The 17572-nt window shown below is 43.0% G+C and overlaps 1 protein-coding gene across 9 annotated transcripts in view; it reads left to right on the top strand.

The window, feature by feature from the left end:
* Positions 1-17572, top strand: part of fbrsl1 (fibrosin-like 1) — a 286791-nt gene that overhangs the window by 189780 nt on the left and 79439 nt on the right. For all 9 annotated transcript variants that reach the window (XM_085424377.1, XM_085424379.1, XM_085424378.1 and 6 more), the window contains one exon: positions 8596-8625. In XM_085424377.1, coding sequence (XP_085280503.1) covers positions 8596-8625 — 30 coding nt within the window. The remainder of the gene's footprint in view (positions 1-8595; positions 8626-17572) is intronic.

Raw genomic sequence — 17572 nt, 5'->3', positions numbered from 1 at the left:
TTAGATGCACTGGTCGGGTTGACAGCGAGTTCTCCCCCGTCTGATTTTCTTTATCTGAGTGACTCGTGAGAGAAAGTGCACGCTGAATCCTCAGACCAGTCTGTATCTCAAATTAAACATGTGCCTGTTAATCATTAAGCTTTTAAGAGACTACCTGTCCTGTAAACAAGAAAGAAAGTAACCGAGGCAAAAAAATCAATGACATGGCAGGGTTAGGGTCACGCAGTTGTCGTCCATCAGAGTTTTTAGTATTTGGTCCTTTATTGTCTGTTGGCGTGTCAGAATATAGCAGGCATTGTGGAAAAATAACACTGTTTTAATTGGCTGCATTATCAGATTTTATCCATACTGCAAAAGCCCAAGGGCAATGCACACACAGTACATCTGTCTGCAAGTGGGAGATTTTGTAACACATTATTATTGCGAGGTTAACAAGGAAGATGCAAGCACTGGTATCAGATCCTGTCTGGACAGCAGGGGTTGGAGGATGAAGTGTGCCCCTCGTGGCTACCTGAGGAGAGAGCAGAGCAAAGAAAGTAGTTGAATCTAGTTCCAGCTCTTGCCACAGGACACTCATTTGTAATTCTGTACCCTGCCTATAACGTTTGATCATTGCAGAGGGGGGGACGGGACGTAAGGGAGCTGAAGGTTTCGCCCTCGCTCTTTGGCCTCCCCCCCTCCCGCCGAACCCTTTACCCGCCCTCTTGCATTTGCTGTCACCCAGTATGAATGCCCCCTCTGGCCCGATGACAAGTCTAGCGTGAAATGCTTGGCTGCCCCCTGAAATTAGCAGTAGAGCCCCCCGGCGGCACATGCTTCTCATGACCAGCACACAGTGGGCTGCCGCCAGATTCTTTTCATTATGGCTGTGGCCTGCCAGCCCCCTGACTCTACCTCCTTCTGCCTCTTCCTCCATCCCACCCTCCCTCTCCTCCTCCTTCCCCCTGTGTGTCAGCCAGAGCTCAGTAAACAGCATCTGTAGTGCTCATCACATTACTGTCGTAGAGAGGAGACGGAGAGAGTGAGAGCCAAGTTCTCTGTGGGGATTGCTGTTATGCCTGTGTATCAAAGTGTCCGCATGCATATAAGTATTTGCATGCGTGTAGTATTTTATTTCATGCGAACATCCACAGTAGCTCATATGTATATGCACATATATTGTGTGCTCATGTCTCTGTTGGCTTCACAGGATTAGCAAAGGAGAGAGAGTTAGTAGCAGTAGTACAGAGCGAGAAAGAGTCAGAGAGAAGGGGGGTAGCAGTACAGAGCAATGCCTGGAGGCTCAATCTGTTCCTCACTGAGCTATATCAGTGTTAGAGACGGCGGCTCGGGCCGCGGGGAAGCCTCCACTCGCTCCATCAAACTGTCAGCCAGCCAACGGAGCTGCACAGGGAGACTCTCAGCTGCCCCCAGGGCCAGTTCAAGTCAACATCCCATTTCCTTGCCTCCTCGCCTAATTTCTCCTACGCCCCGACTTAAATTTCCAATGCCCAGTGTCTGCCGCTGCAGCTCAGCAGCAACAGGCCCAGGGCCATGTCAGAACTCTGGGAGGTACCGAGCGTTGCGCGTGTGTGTCTGTGCACGCTAATTTCTGAAGGCAAGATAGCACTAGCTGCAGTCAGCAGAGAGGAGAAGGAGCTGCAGGGGCCCCATGAAAGACAAAAAACTAAAGAAATAAGTAGAAAAAATAAAAAAAACATAAATCAGTGTTTTATTTTTCTCTCTCGTTCTCCCTTACCTGTATGCCCATTTTTCTTCTTCAGCTATATTCATAACACAGTTGTGTATTCCCTGTCCCATCAGATTTCTGGCAGTTTCCTTTTTCTCTCTGAGCTGAATAAATGCTCCCTGTTCTCTCATACATCTGCCATTACTGTCTGTTTTCCCGTTGCCAAACTACTCCAAGGATCACACCAGCAGCCCAGCCAGCTCTGTCCCTCCCTCAGGGTTATCCTGAAAGCATGGGGCGCAAGGCAGTCCTCTAATTTAGTGAAAGGAGGCGGGTTATCATCGTCAATCTGTCCACACACCCCCCCCCCCCCCCCCCCCCCATCTCCTTCTTGCTCGTTGACCTCACCAAATACCTTTCATAGAATTGAAACAGAGAGCGTCCAGGTCTCAGTGCTGTTTACGTGGACTCTGGGTAATGTTAAAGTCTGCTTAGTGTGGTCCCGGGCAAGAACTATATCTTTCCTCACCTCAGCTTGATTTACATGGCCTCTACTGGCTCTTTACTCGAGTGTGTCAGTTCTAAAGCAGAGACCACGGTGTGTCTGGCTAATGCAAAGAGCATTTTCTCCAACCCTGTCTTCTTCAATCCCCCTTCACTATCACTCTCTCTCTCTGCCCTCTCTCAATGGGCCTCTGTGAAAGGAGGTTTTGCTGAAGTCCTCTCTTGTTTGCACAGCCAATTCCAATGTCCCAAGCTCAAATATGGTTTTGCGTGAGAGCCTGTCTAGGTCTGCTGGTCGATATCATTTCTGCCCGGTAGAGCTTTTTCTCTCAATCTTATTCCCCGCGGACCCTACATCTTCACTGAGATCAATACTTTCCTAATCCAGAGCTCTAAGGCTGACCCTGGGTAATCAGCTGACTTCCCATGCTGCCTGCTGAGGAGGTCAGGGGTCAAAAGGCTGTATAGATTTGATCCTGTGATCAAATCGCTTTGCTCGGTGGTGTTTTCAGATACAGCTATTAGGGTCAAGATAAATTGCTTGATTTTTCCCTCTCCCTGGTTGTGAAAGTTAAATGCAGTGGTGTGTTTTTGCTATGAATAGCATTAATGCACCAGACTCCCGAAGCTTTTTACCCCATTTAGTTTCAGCATAGATACAAAATTATTAGGTTTATCTGATCATCCAAAGATATGAAATGAGTAATTGATTTTTTTTTTACTATTTAAAGGTTTTTTGAACACACTTGCATGATTACATATATATGTAACCAGACACCATCACAATGGCCATGTATCATTTACTCTACCGTTATATATATAAACATTCTATAGTGTTGTGCTTTGGTTCTGCCTGGTGCTTCACCACTCATCCATAGCTCTCATCGTCTGGAGCACAGGCCAAGTGCCTGGCCTGGAATTGCCAGTTCCCTTTCATTAAGCTTTTCCAGTAACAGGACAAGCAGTTGTTTGGTTAAAGATTGCATCTGCATCCGTCCATCTTCAGCCCACTCTTTGCCCGACTGCTGACCTTCCCCACACTAGGGCTCCATCAGGCCCTAGTTCACCTTGGATTCAGTCTCTAACCCTGATTTGTTTTGATAAGCACTATGGAGGATGGCATTGTCCAGCTCTTCCAGGCAGATAGTATCATGAACGCAATCAAATCTGAACTCTCCACTGAGTCATGACAAAGGGTTAGCACATAAGAACATGCAACTAAAATGTCCTGCTGATAAATTATGAAAGATGAGTTGAAGTTAAGCTTTGCCGCAGGGCCAGTGAGACTTTCAGATCTCCTGCTGATGTTTCAGCCCAAGCAGGGGGTCCCCCGGTGGACTTGAGGCTTTGCATCCAGACCCCGTCAGAATGGTCATGACGCCTACGCTCCCACACCTCATCCCAGTATCTGCAGGAGGGAAATTGCAGGAGAAAATTGGTGTTGTTCCACCAGTATTCGACACCGCTTCCGTCCGCGACCATCTAAATGGACCATTACCTCCTCTGTGTGCTCTCACTCCAGGAGATCCGGGTTTGTTAGAGGTCTTCTTTTAGAATCAGGGGTATCTCAGTATATGTGCCTGGAGAAATGTCTTATAAATTGAAGCCATTTCTTCCACCGCTGTAGACTTTTGCATCGCGGACACTTTAACTTTATACATTTGGATAAAACATCAAGAAAAGCAGATGCTCTTTCGCTGCTGTCATGATGCAGCGCCCATCTCCCCGTCAGTTAATGTTGTTTTGGGCCTGAATGGAACACAACTGGTTGCTTATCAGGAGTTAATTTTGCTTTAATCCAGTTCCTCGTCGTGCCATTGCATCTACAGTTATTAGATATGACTGTAATTTAGCAGAAACACACCTTACAGTGACTTTGAAAAATTACAGCCAATCAAGCTTTTATCACGAATAGTATTATCAAAGCACTGACGCTTTTATGCTCTCCTCTTCTGCTTTTATTCATTTTATTTACTGCTTTATTTATTTTGAGAAGGAACTGACAGTGGCACTTTAATGCCAGCAGCTCTCTCCTGCTCTCTCTCTTTTTTTCAACATTTCTTGCAGCAAGCACAGGCTTGTGATCAGTATTCAGGAAGACAGTTGTTGACGCCATGCCAGCATTTGCGTTGCTGGGCAAGTTCCTCTTCTGTTCCTCTTTCTATCTCTGAGGCAGAATTCATGGCAGACTGTCCTCCGAGTGTGACAAGTGGAACTGTGTGATTAATTTGGCCAGTCGTTTTAATGTGCTCCGGGATGCGCAACGCTTATTGTCTTCCCCTTGCACGTCTATCAGAATCTGCCAGAGAAATGTCCAGGAGAATCGAGACATCCATCCCTCTCTTTCTGTTTTTTTCCCCCTCCCTCACGCTACTCTCTTTCTCAGCCCTGCCTCATTTCAGGGCTGAGCTACAGGGTCGTCATGGGGGCTAGCCCAGGTCGAGGCCTGGCTCCAGCCAGGGCCGCTGGCGGAATAAATCTCCTGTCTCTGAAGTGTTGAAAGCTGTGTAAATGTCAAACGCGTTCGTCTGATGTGCTGGCTGAGGGGAGGAGGGGTTGGAGAGGAGGTGGAAAGCTGGGAGGGAGGGTTTGTGGATGAGCCATCCACTGATTCTGGTCCCCCGTTGCCCTTCGTAGCTGGCGGTTGCCAGGTGCAGATGTTGCTGCTTGCTCCATGCCTCTGAAGAACTAGCCTTTTTTTTTTTTTTTTTTTTTTGAGGTGGGGGGCGGAGGGGGGGCGGGGGGTACTGCAAGAGACAGAAACCACCAGGGGCTTGGCTCCTGTCAGGCAGCTTAGTGAGCAGCGTATCTTTTCGATTTTAACAATGTCCCCTCTGACCACCAGACATGCTGTTTAGGGAGGCTTCTGTTTGGGGTTGTGGTTTTGCATTTTCATCATTTGGCTTTCTTGTACCTTCTTGCTGAAAATTGTTTTCCTCGTGCAGACAGTCAAAAGAAGCATAGGGTGCTAAACGACGTAGCGCTGCTCTCGCCAACAACAATGCGTGCACAAACACGAGCCAATCTTGGACTTTTATTGTGTTTCTTTCTTTGAATGGACCAAGTGTTATAGCCCAACAGGGCAATCACATGTGGGCCTGACAAAAACTGCTGTAACACTGCCTATCCCTTCATCTCTATAGCATCCCCCCCGCCTGTTCTTACTGTTGTTTTGTTCCCCTCTTTCCACCTACCTCTCTCTCCCCTGCTGTGCTGTGCCTCTCTCTGTCTCTGTCTGAGCCCTAGCTACTATTTCTCTTCTCGCTCTGCTACAGTGCATGCTACTTGTAAAAGGATAAGCACCATGCTGTGCTCTTTTGATATTATTTTTCCTCCTCGCCAGCTCCAGCCTTGTGAGGCCTCATATCTAGTGTCATGGCTACTGCTGCAACAACAAGGCCAAGCATGCACCCAGGGAATAGACCATGCCAGTTGTTCATCTCCATCACCTACGGTTTAAACTCGTCCTCAGTAATAGAATGGATCTCACAACTGCTGTGAGATGGAAGTCATCCGTTCAGCTGCATGCTAAGAATACATTTACTCCATTTTCTGCAGGGAAGGGGTAATGTTAGAGAGTGGATCAATTTTCTTTTCTTTTTTCGCAATTCATAGTTAGATGAAGATGGAGAGAAGCATTGTTTTGAATGTGATTTCTTCGTGGTAAAATACCAGAATTCTGAGGGAACAAATGGGTGATGATAACAGGTTGTGATGTGCTCCTAACTACCAGTATAGAAATGGATTGCAATTAATTTGTCTGGAATTCACAGCCTGAATGGAAACTGATTGACATGAATCCTTTGCCACTTTCTCTTCTTAATGCCCGGCACTTTGTAATGATTGTCTTTTGACAAGCAGTAGTTCAAAGAAGAGAAAAGAAGATATTTTGTATAAAAATGTGTCCAATATTTTCATTTGTTTAAGTACTCTGTGTGTCTGTGTGTGTGTGTGTGTGTTTGTGTGTGTGCGGGGGAGGGGGGGGATCTTTTAGGTTAATCCTAGAGTGTTAAGGTCTGGTGGTCTCTGCTTTTGAAATGTGTGGTGTCGTACTGACAGATCCCCAAAGACATCTATTGGATTTAACCTGCTCTCCGAATTATATAAAGCAGCTCTTTCTAGTGCAAGTAGAATAATTTACAGATGGTGAAAATTTCAGACTTTATTCAGTTAAACAACAGAGAAAAAAGTGTTTGAGATTTACCTAAAGTTCATCACATCTGTGTAAATGTAGGCATCTACACTGAGAAAAGTATTATGTTATATATAAATGTAAATGGCACATGAAGCAGAAAAAATATCATTTCTAGTTGTTGAACGTATATGCAAAGGCCTGGAATTTGTAGTAATGTGATCAAGATATAGGTTAAGTTGTATATCACTAGTAGCTTAGCCCTGTTCAGGAGAAAAACCTCTTACAAGCTGTTGCACATTGCAGTGGAAATCGCAGATCTCTGCACTCATTGATTTAACTATGATTTTTACATCTTATCAAAGAGTAAAGCTTGAAAGTTTCGTTGAGCTACAAGTGGACCTTTTAACCAGGATCAGCCTGAGCACATGAGCAAATCCACCAGTAAACTGCTCAAAAAGAAGAAATATAGACATGAATCCCATGTAACTTTGTAATTTTAACATGTTGTCGCCTCTTGGCCAGTACTCCCTTGAAAAAGAGGTTTTTAATCTCAATGGGACTTTTCCTGGTAAAATAAAGGTTAATAATAATAATCAAAAGGCAGGAAAATTCTTACCACTATTTATATTGAATTACTTATTGAAAAGACTATTTTCCTTGTGGTGTCGTTGTGTGTACTATTTAAGCAGTGCGTTTGACAGTTCATGACTACACTCTGTTATTCAGAGCACATACTTGTTTTATACCCTCCAACAAGTGTATTTTCTTCCTGCATGTCTGGTATAAGTAAACACACACATCTTACAGAGTTGTTAGTGATGACTCTGCAGCCAAGGACTCCTACCAACCTTTGGCATTGCCTAGTAGGATAAGCTATTGGGCATGGACTCACCCCTGAACCCACACACTCACACACATCCCCCCTTTCTCCTCTCCTGAGAGATCTTGGCCACCGAGCCCTTGTTCTGATTACTCTCGTTACTTAATTATACATTTGGACCCACCACGCTCACGACAAAAGGACACTGTGCCTCCATTGACACAGCTCCCTCCTCATTGTGCTCCACTTTGAAAGGGAGTCAAACAAAATAGAGAGGGCCCACTTAAATATGTTGCCACAGGGACTTAATTGACAGATTGAAGGCAGTTTTTTTTCACCGTCGTCCTTTCTCCATGTGGCTCTTTGGTTGAATTGCTCTGTTCCTCATGCATCCTGCTGTGAGGTCCAGTGGGCCTGGCAAGGCAGCTCAGCCACTCCTGTTTCCACAGCTTCTCCATCTTTGAGGTGTAACCAGCCAGGAGCCGTTCGTGACGAGCGAATGTTAGACGCAGGAGCTCGTAAGGTGCATACAAGTTCAGGAATGTTGCAAAGAAAATCAAACAAATGCTGTTAGACAGGGTTATTGACTTTACCTTAACTTAACACATTTTTCCGGAGTAAAGGTGAAAATAATTTCCCGTATTTGTGCGAGTTTAATCGTGTTTTTATTATTTGCCAAAAGGAGTTTTGAACATACCAGGAATAAAAGGCCGGGCTCTTGGTATTTGCAGCATTCTTGTCATCTGTTTGCAAAAAGTGGCAAGGTCTGACTTTTTTGAAATCTTTTTCTTTGATATTCTTTTTACTCTTTTTGATATATTTGATCCCAATCACTGCATATTTCATTGGTGAAATTTGAAGTGCTGAAGACAAACCATTTCTCTTCTTGACTGAATGGAAGGTGATTTGGCCTTTAGCTGTGCTAGAACAAGGTACATTTCAGAATACAACCTCTCTTGTTATTCAGTTCCTTTATCCCTGTAGAAGACTGACATACAAATTAAAGACTGGTTTGTCACACCACGGATTTGAAATACCACACTTAATAGGCACTGTGCTGGAGAATTCAAAGAACCTGTGTCCTTGAGATGCTATCGTCCAATTTTAAAGCACACTTAAAAGGCTAAATGACAAGCTGCAGCTGAATGCCAAGTCACTAAACAGACTCTTTATAATAGAATCCCGTGCAAAGTATTTTCATCCTTTGCAAATTTAAAGCAGTGAATTTGCGACAGAAACACCAGGAAGGCGTTTTGTGCCACTGTGCTCCTTTTGAAACTTGAAAAAAACCTCTTTCAGACTACCGCACTCTCCTTTCCCTCTTCATCCTCTGCCGTTTGCACTGAAAGCTGACAGTGAATGAGAGGTTGCACACAAAAATAACATCTGCACTGATTATGCTACTGGGGTGGGGAGCCAAATGAATAATTCCTTATATTTCCTGTGTCTGTCTCTTTTCTGTTACAGTGTGACAGCGAGAGTGACATTGACGACAAGGTAAGACTGCTTTTCCTGTGTTTACTCACCCAGCGCATGAAGAATCGGAGAGTTGTGAATAACAAATTTGAGCTCTCAACTGAGAAAGGGGAGATAGTCATAGTGTATTGTTAGCGAAAAAAAGATAAGGGGGTAAAAAGCAACTGCGCCTGGTCCCAACACTGTTGATCATTTGAATCGTACGGAGCATGAAAGTGACAAGAAAAATGTTGCACATCAAGACACTGATTTTCAGTGTTGGTTTTCTGTTCTTTATGAAAAGACGCGGTACCTATTATTTTTGGAACACTTTATGCACAAATATTTCCTACATATGCCTCCTAGCTTAGATCGTAGTGTGTGCTGCATGCAGTAAAATCTGCATTTAATCTATTCACAAAGCACATAACACCTTTATCTGCTTCTAAGTTACTCGACAGCAGCCGGAGTTTGTAACGCGTGTGTTTTATTTTCAGTATGATGAATGACAGATTTACAAGTTACAACCAGAATGTTTAACAAGATCGTTCAACAATTTCATTTAAAATATGCTTTAGTTGTGCTGCTAACTAGTAACACCTTGATTTTCTTCAGAAAACGTTGTCATCAGGTTACCAGTTCACAATTTGACAGATGTAGTCTATCAGTTTCACCTCTGAGTGTTTGTAATCATCTCAGAGGTGGTTGGCTGATGGCAGGCACCTGGTTACAAGATGAAACGCCTTTGGGGAACCTTACGCATCCTAATTCCTGCACAGTTTAGCAATTACTCTCTGGTAAATGAATTTGATAGCATGCCTAATCTCCTGTAAGCTTAGCTCCCAGTTCTGTGGAAATGTCTGCAGCTCTCCCTATAAATAATACATTGATAGCAAGCCCAATTTGCATTAACTGTAGCCTGGCAAGTCAATAGGCTTTTATCTCTTCATTTAAGCGAGGAGGAACCGAGGGCACGAGCTAGTTGACACGACAGAGAGATGTAGCAGGCCTGTCAGTCTCCATACGGCTCCCTGGCAACACTGTGGGTGGAGGAGAGAGGGAAGTAAAGTAGAAGGAAGTGTTTCCTTCTAAGGGTTTTTGTTTCCTCTCGGTTACTTGAGACTCGTTTTAATTTTCAGTATTGAAAAAAAAAAAGTTTGGTACTACAGAACTAAACATAAAGATGGGCAGGAGAAAAATCAAGAAGCGCTTTGACAGTTTTACAGAAACTCAGCTGTCTTTCTGTGTTGTTGGTTATGTGTCAGCCTGTCTGTGGACTGGGACGCAATTCAAGACATGGTAGACTGTTAGACACTGCTGCCAAGTCTGATTGTTGAATTTCGTGCCAATTATTTCACAGTCCAAGAGCCAGATTGTAGCTTCACCTTCTTCTCAGACTACTTTTCATTAGTATGTCATCAGGAAGTGTTTTAGCTTGAGAAATCTCTGGAAAAATAGTAATGCCACTTTTATTGCACACCAGTTTGCGCTCTCACTGTGAGAAACATAGTCAGTGCATATTTCTGTAGATGTTAGTGCAAAAAGACATCTTCCTGAACAATCAATGTGAATCCTAATCCATAAGCAGCAAAGTAATACTGCAAGTGAAAACAACTTGTGAAAGTTACTATTAGTCAAACTATCTAGGCTTCAGTGTGGTCGCTAGCTTGTTTTTGTCTGTCTCAACTCTTAGTTTCCATTCTCAGTTCTAAGTTTTTTAAGTACAAGTTTCATGTTTTGTCAAGTCTATATTAAAGCAATACTGACTTGCCCATATGTACAGTGAAAGAGTCGTCAGTGTTATTATTCCTCTCGTTCACACACTGAAGTTGACTCATCTTAGTGGCAGTGATAGGGAGCAATATTCACATGCTTGTTGTTTTCAGGTAGAATAAAATGAACTGCAAAGTTCAGATGAAACTAATGTGCATTTTTACACATAACAAGAGCTTTATAAAAATAATAAAACAACATTTTAAACATAAAGATAGTTTTTAATACTGGGATGAAAACGCTTTGGAGTCAGTGAATGATTCGTTTTCCTCTGTCGAGAGCCTCTGCCAGGCCTTCACTGCAGCCACCTTCAGTTGCTGCTTGTTTATGGGTCTCTGCATTCACTTTTGTTTGCAGTAATCCAAAACGTGGCTTTTTTCCCCTTTTTTTAGCTGCCAGCTAATATTATTTTGACTTCAGCAAGCAACATATGGTAGGAATGCAGCACTGGAACACAAGAACCTAAAATGTATGCATACACTGCCAGTCCATAGTTGATTGTGGACTGGCTAGTCACACAGGACTATACTGAAAAATGATCATCTAACTACCTTGTTGAAGAATGAAACTAAAAAATAATAATAATAAAAATTTTTATTAGATAAGTAAAAACGGGGGCCTCAAAAATAAGTGTTAAAGTGTTCTGTTCTTCCAGTAGTGGTAAAGTTCCATTCCCACGAGCAGAGGTATTGACTGTAAACAAAAGATTTCTCCTAAAGCCAACAGGAAATGTAACAGAGCAATGGCATAATTCCAAAACTACGTTTCGCTCTTTCGCTGTTGTGGATTCTTTGAAAAGTCTCTGTTAGTGTTGATGTGTTTTCCAAGCGTGCAAGAAGAAAAGAACATCTGGATAAAGGCTATAGCAGCCCTGCCCTTTTTATTGCCTCAGAAACACGTATTACCATAATCAAGGTGATGAGAGTTGCGAATCATCCATATCAAATTGCAGAGGAAGGGAGAAGAATGGGGAAAAAATAATTTGACAGGCCATCACCAAAAGCAGGAAAAAAATATGACGGTGTAAAAATTGGGTTCCATGAGGAGAAAGACAAACACTGTCATTTGTAATTGCCTGCACTCAGGATAACTCGACAGTGATAATTTTCTGCAACGTTTTGCTAAAACAGGTGCCAGCTCCTCCCGAATCTTTCCAGTGAAAACAAAGGCTCCTTTCACATCAGATTACCAGGCACCTGAACACCCACATTGTCGGGATTTCACAGATTAACTTAATTAGAATATTGCTTCCAGGTGTGCCCCCAGGGTGCAATCAGTTACACTGTATTTAAATAACACTGACGAGTTGCTACAGCAAAGTCAGTTTAGATTGCTGCACCTTGTGGAACTCGCTTGCATCAAAGCAATGCTTTGATATAGCACCCAATGGCGTGTTTCCAGAGCATGTCAGATTTGAAATCTTTAGCAATTGCCCAGTCGTTTCTAGTTAAGTGCGAGGGTGCCCTAAGAAATAGCTTCATATAGATGGGCCTGCCTTGATGAAACAAGCAATCAGAATCTTGGTATAGTGTTCACATTGTTACCAGTGTTTGTTGAGAGGCCTGTCATGTGATGTCATGTTTGACAATGAGAAGTATTGAGTGTGATTTTATATAATATACCCTTGATATTGGCTCGTCATATGCCTGCACCTCAGAGGCATAAAACAACCCACAAAATTAGGAATTCTTAAGTAGAACAGTCTTTTCACTGTGTTTACTGTCATTAAAGCAACGGTTAATGTGTTTGCACAAAGCTATGCTAAATTTGAAGCTTGCAAAGAAAGTAACCACAGCTTAAATAAGAAACAGCGTAGCAACACAGAAACTAAATGTATTCACGTGAGACTGTGCTGCACACATGAGAACATCATTCACCGTTAAGTCTGGATCTAAATACTTTGAGCTGCTAAAATGCTCTCATATGCCCCAGAACACGTCTTAGCTCTGCAGAAAGTGGGCTGAGTGATTGGTTGTGCTTGTAGAATGGGACAATTAGTGTGCAGTCACAGGGTCAATGTTGGGTGAAATTGTATAAAGAATTTCAAAACAATTTTATTTTTATAACACCAAATCGAAACAACAGCCATCTCAAGGCTCTAAAGACCCTACAATAATAGACAGAACCCCAGCAGTCAGCACTTGGTGACAGTGGGAAGGAAAAACTCCCTTTTAACAGGAAGAAACCTTCAGCAAACAACATGTACTTAAAATGTAAACAAGCACATTTTTTACGCTCTTTTCCCCAACAACTCATCAAAATCCCCATATCACCAGCAGTAATATCTTTCTGGCTCCTAACCACTTCATGGATTTCTTGTTTCTTTTTGCTGATTTATCACTTGACAGTGATATTAAGCAATTTACTAATTAACTTAAACCGTCTTTTAGTATTACTGATTTCCGCCTCCATCCTTCTGCAATGAATGAACTTTCCAAACTGGCCAGTCTCTGACACATCTGAGGTACTTCAAGTCAGGACATCATTTTCTTTCATTGGAGAGCCATGGAAAGAAATAGAGTGGTATTTTATCCCTTCTCAGTTTGTTCATGCACTCTCCTGGAGTGTCATCCTATCTCCATTAGGCCTCACTTTGCCATCTTCCCTAGCTCCTCCAATTTCCCTGGTATTCTTTCTCCTGTGCAAATATTATAGTGGCCTGTATGCGAAACATTAATGCAGCAGCCTCAATGGCCACACTACCACACAGCGGAGGACACCCCGGTCAGCTAATTCTATTTGGTCCTCTTTGCCGAGCAGTCATTCAGCAGAAAGTGAATCTGTCTCCGAGGGAGTCTCGGAGGACCATTACCACATCCTGTCAATGAGTTCTTTTATGGCTCTGGTGTACTCTTCTACCAGGCCAGCACATGGGCTCTGACTGACACATTAATTCCCCCTCTACGTCCATATCTTCCTGCAGTTTGCAGAATGAATGCCATATCACCACGTCTCAGCGACTTATCATTAATGGCTCGTCGGCTGGTGGTATCCTCCCAACTGAAGCGTTGGAGGTTACGTCCTGTAAAGCTGGCAGTACTCGCACAACATTACCGGAGGATTGGATGGGGATCAAACCATATATGTTAACAGCACCATTGCCTTCACCTCTCTTATTGTTTTAACATTATTCTCTTCTTGTCCCTGGTCTTTTTCATTCACTGGCTACTTCTTAATTGCCTTTTCCATTGTTCATTCTTTACATCTTTTCCTCTGTCACCATCTTGAAAAAGGAAAGAAGCCAATAGTAATATATATGCATGTAGATATAGCCTCCACACTCAACTCCCAGTGCCTTGCAAGCTCTAGATTGGTCTCCAAGAGTCATCATATTCAATAACAAACAGGGCATGCACCGGGCTGCTGACAACCTGAGCGTTTTTTATGGATGGAAAAAATGGACCGGCTTAATGTTTCGACACAAGTGATCATCCGTCCTCATCTCTTTAATGAAATTAGATTAAGTGCACCTGGGAAAGAGCTGAGAAAGCAGAATGCCTCGCCACCATCTTTAGTCTAAAACCAATTTGCCAGTAATATTCCTTTCCCCCCAGCTTGGGAATCATCGTCCCTGATTTAAAATGGAGGAAGAACGAGATGAGACCAGAGCTGACTGGTTGCATTCAGCTCCCCACAGGCACTGTGAAATTAGAACTGACACCGGCAACACAGGCCTTAATATGGAGATGTCATTTTTTTCTCTTCTTGCTTTTGTCTTTCTCTCTCCTTCCGCGTCCTTCATTTCTTCCTCTTAGTCAGTTAGTTCCTCCTTTCAGGATTGTTTTCGCTTTCTGGCAGAAAGCAGAAAAGGGTGGAAAATGTGGAGAAACATTCAAATCAGAAGATTAACCATTCCCCCTAATTTCAGTATTGTTTGGATGTAAAGCTTCCTGTGAGTTTATGGATTAAGGTTAAGATTTAGTTTATGCTATAATCAGCTTCTTAGAGGAAAATAATTCTGACTTTTAGCTTTGTACACTGGCCAGAAATAAATATATTCTTCATTAGTTGGTCTCATGATGTTTATTACATCTAGCTGTTACAATGTACCTGGAAGCACTTATCTCTTTGATTGATATTGGGCTGTTTGCAACATGCTCTCATTTATGGTCAGCTCCAGCTCATATGAGCTCTGCAGGCTTCTTCTTTTTTTTTTTTTTTGAGTGGTTTTCAAGCAACGCATCTGTTGCACATTTAGTGCACAAGTATGCAGTTATCAGAGAGCTCACTTTGATTTGCCTCTGAAGTGAAGAAGGACACATTTAGTCTTAGCAGCATATGATGCGTGTGTATTTGTGTAGCTTAGAAGCAAGTGATACTAAGGGCACGCTCTGCGGTGAAAACCAGCCCCAGTGCATGTTGGGAAGAAGAGGCGTGATGACAGAGAACGACTTGGAGTTTCTGCAGGGCCAGCCAGCAGACACAGCCAACTGACATCAGCAAAGACAGCTTGTCACTAGCAATGCATGTCATACAGCAATGCAGGGACAGTCAACGCAGCCGTGGCATCACCGATGTGGCATCCAATATCCCGGTCCAGATTCTTTCTTAAAGGTTAGCACAGATGTTGGCATCGCAGATGAAAATAGAAGGTCTGTGGCAACCAAAACCACGTCAGCCACTAAGAACAAGGGAGGTATGAAAACATAACATGGCATCCAGACTGTAATCTTCTTTCACTTACTGCCGTCTTTCAGCGAGGCTGTTTGTGTTGGCAGAGAGTGTTAATAGAACATAGTTGTTCCTTTGTTCTGTTAAAATCATAGCACACACCCTACCCTCTGTCTCTGGAACAGCAGTGCTCTGCTAGCTCTTTGAAAAAAAAGAAAATCCCGTCACCACTCAGCCATGTTCAACAGCTTGTGATCATTGTTATTGGGGGAATTATTGTTGCCTCGATGAACACCAGGTTTTGCTATGTGTTTTTCTTCCACCCGGACTAGATCCATTTTTAGAGGCGGTTTTCTTCAAACACTGTTTTTCCCACCTGAGAGCTCCGATTCTGTAATAGAAGAGTTTTCAGCAACGGCCAGGTGAAACGCTCGATTGAACAATTTTCTGCTAGCGATCTCGTCAGTTCAATGATACGGTAATAGAGAAAGCATGGCACGCCATATCAAACAAGACAAGTTGTGAGATTTTACACCAGCTGTGATGTCACAATGCATCTAACTGGTACTGCATCAAAGTATTTGGATCTGTTGGGAATAATGCTATAAGTGCACTGCGTTATTTGTTATATCCATGTTTGTAGAGAATATTTTTAGCAGTATACATTTTGAAAAACAAACTTTTTTTTTAATTAATAGTTGCATTTGTAAGTTAAAGAAGATTTCAGCTTGGATTGGAAGCTTCACCCACAATTTAATTATTTCGAAAATAATTAAAATTAAGTCATGTTGAGGTTTATTTATAGGTCATATGCTTCTAATGATGCGCTTTTACAACAGTCACTTAATCAGAAGTGAAGTAATCTCAGTGCATTTGTGTGACAAAACCTTTAGCATGCGGCTAAACTCTCTAACCCTGTGCTAAGTGTGTGTCCACTCTGCTCCAAACCCACATGGCACAGAAATCATTGTTTTTCAAGTGGCCTCTGTTTGAATAACAATCCAAGCACTATATACATTTTTCCACATGAGTAATAAAAGTAAAATTGACTCCACATTGGATACAGATGTTCTGTGGGAAGCGAGTAAGACACAAATGTTTTTGTGTATGTGGATGTAGGATTTGAGCGTTTCTGATCGTGCATAAACATAATGCCAAAGTGGGTTTTTATTCAATAAACATGGTTGGACTGTAATTACTTACACATTTCTTCTGGCTGGAAATGGAAGACAGACTTGTGTGCGTTTATGCTGGCGCACCAAGACTCTGTCTCAGCCTTGGCTTGTCTGCACGAGGCCGCTTAATGCAAGAGGACTCACTTTTCCTTCACAACAAATGACATATGCATTCAGGGATAAATATAGAATTCCCTGTTGTTATTAGGAATCAGTACCATTCTGGGTAATGTTTCCCTGAAGAAGCCTTGTCTCCTCTTTGCCCTTGAAAATGATTAAATGTAGTTTAGGTTGACTGTGGCTGCAGGAAAATAAGAGCTCCTGTTCCTTTTAAAAAGTAGCCAGTCGGCAATGTTGTGTGACACACTTTTTATAGAAATCTTATAAGAAATATCAACACGTATTTAAAAAAAAGTCCCAAGCTATAGTTATTTCTTGAGGCTCTTTATTTAATCTTCAATTACATACTGAGGCCAGGTTTCACAACCTGTATGGGAAGGATCAGTTGCAGCCCTCATAATGGTGATGACGGACAATAAAGAAAGTGAGCAGTGAGCAGCTTTCCCACCGGCTGAGAGAAACATATACCATCGTTCTTTTGCTAACCGAGTAAATCTAAACACTCAGATGCCTGTGGACGGCCTGGTGACTGCCAGACCTGAAGCGCCGCAGGTCCTCGCGTCACTTCGGCTCTGGAGGGAACTTTCCGTGGGCGAATGTGTATGTGATGTGGAAAACTGAGAGCCCCGTAGAGTAGAGGCCTAAACAGGGGCCTGCTGTCTTCAATTAAACCAGAAACCCCAGCCATGGCAGTCCCCTATGCACAAAAGCAGTCTGTGATGTGCACCAGTCAGAGGACGAGGTACAGGGCTTCAAAGATTGAAGGAGAAATAAAAAATTATGTCTTTCCTAAAAGTTAGGAGGAATGTGGAAGCAGGGGGGGAGAGCAAAGCAGGCATTAATGATGGCTGTCACTCATGCTCACTTGCCAGTTCCTTTTCCCTCTTCGTATCGTTTTGTCAAGCTTTAATTAGCGAACACACCTGGACTGTCTCTGAAGTTAACTGTGGAACATTGCCTGCCATGGTTTCTGTGGGCATTGAAGACCAATTTCATGCAGGGCACATTGGCACAACTGAAGCTGATATGCTTGTCAGTTGCAGCTTGACACACAGAAGCGGTATACCAGCTCTTGGATATGTATGAGGTTTTGGAGCTACAGACATCGACCAGCATTTGAACGGTCTCCCTGCCAAGCACCACCGACACAGGCGGCATGGGCATCCATTAAATTAATTTGACTTCATTAGTGCAGACCTGCTTGGCCTGGGGTGCCCACAGAGATGCCAGAGGGTGGGAGGTAGGGGGCTGGTGGTTGAGTGGCATCAGCCGCTGTGCTCTGAGGAGAGCGAACACATGGCACTGACAGG

Source organism: Rhamphochromis longiceps, linkage group LG12 (assembly GCF_057381845.1).
Source record: "Rhamphochromis longiceps isolate RC_006_pf linkage group LG12, R_longiceps_female_GT1.1, whole genome shotgun sequence".
Lineage (NCBI taxonomy): Eukaryota > Metazoa > Chordata > Actinopteri > Cichliformes > Cichlidae > Rhamphochromis > Rhamphochromis longiceps.
Note: the sequence above shows the minus strand (reverse complement) of the source record. Positions and strands in the feature narration are given on the sequence as shown.